Raw genomic sequence first — 7500 nt, 5'->3', positions numbered from 1 at the left:
TAGTGTTGGATGATTTAGTGTTATTATAACCTGATGATTTAACAGTTAGTGTTGGATGATTTAGTGTTACTATAACCTGGCGATTTAACAGTTAGTGTTGGATGATTTAGTGTTATTATAACCTGGCGATTTAACAGTTAGTGTTGGATGATTTAGTGTTATTATAACCTGGCGATTTATCTTTGAGAATTGTGTGCTTCAGTGTTATTGTGATCTGACGATTTAACAGTTGGTGTTGGATGATTTAGTGTTATTATGACTTTGCGATTTAACTGTTACTGTTGGATGATTTAGTGTTATTATGACCTGGCGATTTAAACAACAGTTAGTGATGGATGATTTAGTGTTATTATGACTTTGCGATTTAATTGTTAGTGTTCGACGATTTAGTGTTACTATAACCTGGCGATTTAACAGTTAGTGATGAATGATTTAGTGTTATTATGACTTCGCGATTTAACTGTTAGTGTTCGACGATTTAGTGTTACTATAACCTGGCGATTTAACAGTTAGTGATGAATGATTTAGTGTTATTATGACTTTGCGATTTAACTGTTAGTGTTCGACGAATTAGTGTTACTATAACCTGGCGATTTAACAGTTAGTGATGAATGATTTAGTGTTATTATGACTTTGCGATTTAATTGTTAGTGTTCGACGAATTACTGTTACTATAACCTGGCGATTTAACAGTTAGTGATGAATGATTTAGTGGCATTATGACTTTGCGATTTAACAGTTATTGTTGGATGATTTAGTGTTACTATAACCTGGCGATTTAACAGTTAGTGTTGAATGATTTAGTGTTATTATAACCTGGCGATTTAACTAACAGTTAGTGTTGGATGATATAGTGTTATTATGACCTGGCGATTTAACAGTTAGTGTTGAATGATTTAGTGTTACTATAACCTGGCGATTTATCTTTGAGAATTGTGTGCTTCAGTGTTATTGTGACCTGGCGATTTAAACAGTTAGTGTTGAATGATTTAGTGTTATTATAACCTGGCGATTTAACTAACAGTTAGTGTTGGATGATATAGTGTTATTATGACCTGGCGATTTAACAGTTAGTGTTGAATGATTTAGTGTTATTATGACCTGGCGATTTAACTAACAGTTAGTGTTGGATGATTTAGCGTTGTTATGACCTGGCGATTTAACAGTTAGTGTTGAATGATTTAGTGTTATCATAACCTGGCGATTTAACTAACAGTTAGTGTTGGATGATTTAGTATTATTAAGACCTGGCGATTTAACAGTTAGTGTTGAATGATTTGGTGTTAATATGACCTGGAGATTTAACAGTTAGTGTTGGATGATTTAGTGTTATTATGGTCTGGCTATTTAACAGTTAAGAGTTGGATGCTTGGTTGGTTTTATGACCAGGCAATATGACTTTTAGTGTTGAGTACTTCAGTGTTACATTTACATAGTGACTGAACTCCTGCCTTGCTGGAAAAGCCCTCAGTCCGCAAGACATTGTTATCATCTTAAAAAAAAAAAAAGAAGGAAAAAAAGAAAGAAAGAAAAGCAAAATGCAACAAAAACAAAACAACATAAAATAAAGTAGAATTAAAATGAAAAAAAGAAAAGAAGATAAAGTCAAATAGAAAAAGGGAAGCGAAATCATAGGAATTCAGCTTGTCGTGCGTAGAAGTGAAAATTATCCCATCGTTTTGACTTACATTCTGTGTGTGGAAGACAACCCCCTTGCCCTTTTCCCAATTGTCTTAATACCGTTCTCTCTGGAAGGAGGTGGGGGGGAGGGGGGGGAAGGGGGGAAGGGGGGGGGGGGGGGGGCAACAACACGTGAAATCGATGACTAACAACAACAACAACAACAACAACAACACGCAGATACAGACACACATATAATACACAAACACACAGATACAGACACACGCAAACACTGGCATGCAAGCAAACACTGCCGCACTCACTCACACACACACAAAATAACAACAACAACAACACAAAACAAAAACAAAAAATACACACAAAAATAAATAAATAAATGTAAACAAACAAAGAAACAAATATATTATAAAAAAACACACACCCAAAAACAAAAAAAAAAACCCAAAAAAACAACAACAACCCAATTTTCTCTACTTGATCAAAGGCGAAATCTAAACCTAATACGGTTTGGTTTCTTGCATACATGTTTTTAGAAGAGAACATATATATATATATATATATATATTTTTTTTTTTTTTTTTTTGGTCAGATCTACTGATGAAAAAATATCTTTACTGGCTAAAAACAAAAACAAAAAAAAAGAGAAAAAAAGAGAGAAAAAAAATATCGAAAAAAATTGTCTGTGTCTTTATGATTTTTTAAAATTTTTATAAAACTTATTTTCTAGACACTTCTTAGTGGCTCTGAAAAGATACTTCGTTACAATAAATCAGAACTCAGAACTCAAAACGTTTTTATTCAAGGATTAAGATTTTAGGCATAGCCTATTCTTCCAATCTGTCCTCATATAATTATAGCAAGCCAGCTAGCTAGACAGACAGACAGACAGACAGACAGACAGACAGACAGACAGACAGACAGACAGATAGATAGATAGATAGATAGATAGATAGACAGATAGATATATAGATAGATAGATAGACAGATAGATAGATAGATAGATATCCTATCCCTCACCCTTCTCACCACCACCACCACCAGTCCCGCGAATCACAGTGTGTGTGTGTGTGTGTGTGTGTGTGTGTGTGTGTGTGTGTGTGTGTGTGTGTGTGTGTGTGTGTGTGTCTTCTTATTCCTCTCTCTCTCAACTCTGTGAAGAGTGACTGGGGCGCCGCACAGAATGTTCACCTGATTCTTCTGGATCTGTCGTATCGGCTGTGTGTGTCTAAAAGTCATCTTCTTCTTTCTCCTCCTCCTCCTTCTCCTCCTCCTCCTCCTCCTCCTCCTCTTCTTCTTCTTCTTCTTCTTCTTCTTCTTCTCCTCCCTTAACTTGTCAAAGTTTCCTCCTCCTGCTTCTTCTTCTTCTTCTCCTCCTCCTTCTTCTTCTCCTTCTTCTTCTTCACCTTCTTCTTCTTCTTCTTCTTCTTCTTCTTCACCTTCTTCTTCTCCTCCTCTTCTTCTTCTTCTCCTCCCTTAACTTGTCAAAGTTTCCTCCCCCTCCTCCTCCTTCTTCTTCTTCCTCTCCTCCTTCTTCTTCTTCTCCTTCTTCTTCTCCTCCTCCTTCTCCTTCTTCTTCTCCTTCTTCTTCTTCACCTTCTTCTTCTCCTCCCCCTTCTTCTTCTCCTACTTCTTCTCCTTCTCCTCCTCCTTCTTCTTCTCCTCCTCCTCCTTCTTCTCCTTCTTCTCCTCCTCCTCCTCCTTCTTCTTCTTCTTCTACTCCTCCTCCTCCTTCTCCTCCTCCTTCTTCTTCTCCTTCTTCTTCTTCTTCACCTTCTCCTCCTTCTTCTTCTCCTCCTCCTTCTTCTCCTTCTTCTCCTCCTCCTCCTTCTTCTTCTACTCCTCCCCCTCCTCCTCCTCCTCCTTCTTCTTCTTCTCCTTCTCTTTCTTCTTCTTCTCCCTCAACTCTGCGTGAAGAGACACTGAGGCGTCGCACAGAAAAAAAACAAACAACTGTTCACCAGATTCCTTCGGGCATATCGGTTGTGTCTCTAGAGCCTGAGTCTGTGAAAAAAAAAAGAAAAAAAAAGAAAAAAGAAAAGGTTTCCCCATCCATTGTCTGTCTGTCACTCGATCGGTTTGCTTTCAAGGAAAAAAAAAATCTTTTGTGGAGTGATAAACTGCCAACATCAAAACCACAGCTGTTTGTTTGTATGTCTTCTTCTTCTTCTCCTCCTCCTCCTCCTTCTTTTTCTGCTTCTTCTTCTTCTCCATCTCCTTCTTCTTCTTCTTCTTCTTCTCCTTCTTCTTCTCCTTGTTTTTCTCCTCCTCCTTCTTCTCCTCCTCCTCGTTCTTCTTCTCCTTATTCTTCTTCTCCTTCTTTTTCTCTTTCTTCTTCTCCTTCTTCTCCTCCTTCTTGTTCTTCTCCTTTTTCTTCTCCTTCTTCTTCTCTTTCTTCTCCTCCTTCTTCTTCTTTTTCTTCTTCTTCTCCTCCTTCTCCTTCTGCTTCTCCTTCTTCTCCCCCTTCTTGTTCTTCTCCTTCTTCTTGTCCTTCTTCTCCTTCTTCTTCTCTTTCGTCTTCTTCTCTTTCTTCCTCTCCTCCTTCTCCTTTTGCTTCTCCTCCTCCTTCTTCTTCTCCTTCTTCTCCTCCTCCTTCTTCTTCTCCAGAGCTGTTGGTTGTGTGTCAAATTCTGGATCCCTGTAAAAAAAAAAAAAAAAAAAAAAAAAAAAAAAGCCCCCCCCCACCCCCCCCCCACCCCCTACCCTCCTGTCCATTCTAAAATGTTTTTCTGTCAAGTCTATTGTTTATTTCCCCCTCCTCCCAACTTCTGCGGAATGATAAAACTGATGATGACACCCACCCAAAGCCGAACGACTCACCACAGTTCTCCTCGTCTGAGCCGTCCTCGCAATCCTGGCTGAGGTCACACCTCCTGATGACGTCAATGCAGTGGGACATATTGCACTGGAACTCGTGAGGGAGACAGCCTGCAAACCAGTCAAATGACAGACAGAAGGGGAGATTATTTCCAAAAAAAAAAAAAAGAAAAAAAGAAAAGAAAAAAAGTTTTGATGTGTGTGTGTGTGTGTGTGTGTGTGTGTGTGTGTGTGTGTGTGTGTGTGTGTGTGTGTGTGTCTGTCTCTCTCTGTCTATCTCTCTGTCTGTCTGTCTCTCTCTCTGTGTCTTTCTCTGTGTCTGTCTCTCTCTATGTCTGTGTGTGTGTGTGTGTGTGTGTGTGTGTGTGTGTGTGTGTGTATCTCTGTCTCTCTCTGTGTCTGTCTGTCTCTGTGTCCGTCTCTCTCTCTCTGTCTCTCTCTCCCTGTCTTCCTCTGTGTCTGTCTCTCTCTATGTCTCTCTCTCTCTCTCTCTCTCTCTCTCTGTCTGTGTCTGTCTCTCTGTGGTGTGTGTGTGTGTGTGTGTGTGTGTGTGTGTGTGTGTGTGTGTGTGTGTGTGTGTGTGTGTGTGTGTGTGTGACTCTCTCTCTCTCTCTCTCGCTACCTTCCTCAACTTTTCTCATTTACTCTGTCTCTCCATCTCTCGATATACACAAATCTGCCTGTCTGTCTCTTTCTCCTTCATTTTTCTCTTCTTCTGCCTCTCTCCTCTTTCTCTCCCCCCTTCTCCCCCCCCCCTCTCTCTCTCTCCCCCGCTCTCTCCCACTTTCTTATCCCCCCTCTCCCCCCCTCCCTCTCTCTCTCTCTGTGTGACTTGTTTGGATGCGTCAAGGAGTGAGTTACGAAAATGCGTTTATCTCAGAATTTGAACATAGATTGATAGCGTGTTATAAACAAAATTGGCATGGAGAAATGGAAAGTAATGATAAAATTTATAGCTGGTTCTTTTCTCTCAAGAAAGCGTTTCAGACAGAAAGATATATTTTAATCACAACAAACAGGTGGCACAGAGTTTAATCTTGCTAGATTTAGATTGAGAACAGTCGGGTTGAATGCTTACAGAAGATGGTTTGAGACAGGTGGATTAATTAACAACATCTCCTTGTCCAATGTGTTGCGAGGGTAAAGAAGATGAGAAACATTTTATGTTCAGTTGCAAAGGTTACGAGGAGGTTCGGGAAAAGTGTACACTCTGTAAACAAAAATACAGCAAAGAGGAAAGACTTAGTGTTTTAACATCAAATGATGAAAATATTATCCTCTCAGTTGCAAAATACATCTTAGAGGCAGTGGATACACAGAAAATGAAAATAAATGATCAAAACGTTTGTTAATACAAAATATGTGCAGACATTAAAACCCTTTCACCGCCAGTCAATTTAGAGTACAAAATTCCCTTGTGGTATAAACACAGAAAAGACAGTGGCTAAGAATAGCTTGGGGGATTCCCCCTGCGATGTATAGAAAATGTGGCCTATCCTTACCACCGAACATTAAGAGCAATAGGTTCATGGATAACAGACCAGTGAATGGTCACCTTTCAGTGACATGGGTCCTCTACCACGCTTGTGCATGAACGCGAGCTTGGCGGTGAATTGTTAATGGTTTGCCAAATGATCATTTTGAGGGTCAAAATAGAAGCAGGTAGAATTGGTATTTGGATGGTCAATATGATGGTGATGTTGCTGTTATTTTATTTATTTTTGTGTGTGTGTGTGTAATTTTTTGACTGTTGTTTATTGATGTAACCTTTGTAATATTAGGTGCGTTAGTTTTTGTTCTTGTTTTGTTTTGTTTTACTTTTTCAAATGATTGGACAAAACGGCACTGTAACTTCCCCCTGTACCCCCCTGTCACATGGGCTGTTAAGCTAATGACAGTAGAGAGTCAAAGTGTCAAAGTGTCTCTCTCTCTCTCCCCTCTCTCTCTCCCCCTCTCTCTCTCCGTCTCTCTCTCTCCACCCCCTCTCTCCCCCCCTCTCTCTCTCCCACCTCCCTCTCTCTCTCTCTCACCCTCTTTTCTAACACTCCCTTCCTCTGTCTCTCCGTCTCTCTCTCTCTCCCCTCTCTCTCTCCGTCTCTCTCTCTCCCCTCTCTCCCCCCCTCTCTCTCTCCCACCTCTCTCTCTCACCCTCTTTTCTAACACTCCCTTCCTCTCTCTGTTTCTCTCTCTCCACCCCTCTCCCCCCCCCCTCTCCCACCTCCCTCTCTCTCTCTCTCACCCTCTTTTCTAACACTCCCTTTCTCTGTCTCTCCGTCTCTCTCTCTCTCTCTCTCTCTCCGTCTCTCTCTCTCTCCACCCCTCTCTCCCCCCCTCTCTCTCCCACCTCCCTCTCTCTCTCTCCACCCCTCTCTCCCCCCCTCTCTCTCCCACCTCCCTCTCTCTCTCCCTCCCCTCTCCTTTCTATCTCCCCCCCTCTCTCCCCCTCTCTCTCTCTCCCACCTCCCTCTCTCTCTCTCTCACCCTCTTTTCTAACACTCCCTTTCTCTGTCTCTCCGTCTCTCTCTCTCCCCCCCCCTCTCTCTCCCCCCTCTCTCTCCCTCCCCTCTCCTTTCTATCTCCCCCCTCTCCCCCCCTCTCTCTCTCTCCCACCTCCCTCTCTCTCTCTCTCTCACCCTCTTTTCTAACACTCCCTTTCTCTGTCTCTCCGTCTCTCTCTCTCTCTCTCTCTCTCTCCCCTCTCTCTCTCCCTCCCCTCTCCTTTCTATCTCCCCCCCTCTCTCCCCCTCTCTCTCTCTCCCACCTCCCTCTCTCTCTCTCTCACCCTCTTTTCTAACACTCCCTTTCTCTGTCTCTCCGTCTCTCTCTCTCCCCCCTCTCTCTCTCCACCCCTCTCTCTCCCCCTCTCTCTCTCCCACCTCCCTCTCTCTCTCTCTCACCCTCTTTTCTAACACTCCCTTTCTCTGTCTCTCCGTCTCTCTCTCTCTCCCTCCCCTCTCCTTTCTATCTCCCCCTCTCTCTCCCTCTCTTTTCTCACACTCCCTTCCTTCCCCTGTCTCTCCGTCTCTTTTCCAACACTCTCTTCCT

At 42.2% G+C, this 7500-nt stretch overlaps 1 protein-coding gene across 1 annotated transcript in view; it reads right to left on the bottom strand.

Annotated features, from left to right (window-relative positions):
* The window catches only part of LOC143291012 (G-protein coupled receptor GRL101-like), a 194853-nt gene that overhangs the window by 162731 nt on the left and 24622 nt on the right, over positions 1-7500 (bottom strand). The window contains exon 3 of the mRNA XM_076600599.1: positions 4459-4566. Coding sequence (XP_076456714.1) covers positions 4459-4566 — 108 coding nt within the window. The remainder of the gene's footprint in view (positions 1-4458; positions 4567-7500) is intronic.

The sequence above is a fragment of the Babylonia areolata genome, chromosome 16, assembly GCF_041734735.1.
Source record: "Babylonia areolata isolate BAREFJ2019XMU chromosome 16, ASM4173473v1, whole genome shotgun sequence".
Taxonomy (NCBI): Eukaryota; Metazoa; Mollusca; class Gastropoda; order Neogastropoda; family Buccinidae; genus Babylonia; species Babylonia areolata.
The sequence above is the reverse complement of the archived record's forward strand: the minus strand, read 5'-3'. Positions and strand labels throughout refer to the sequence as shown.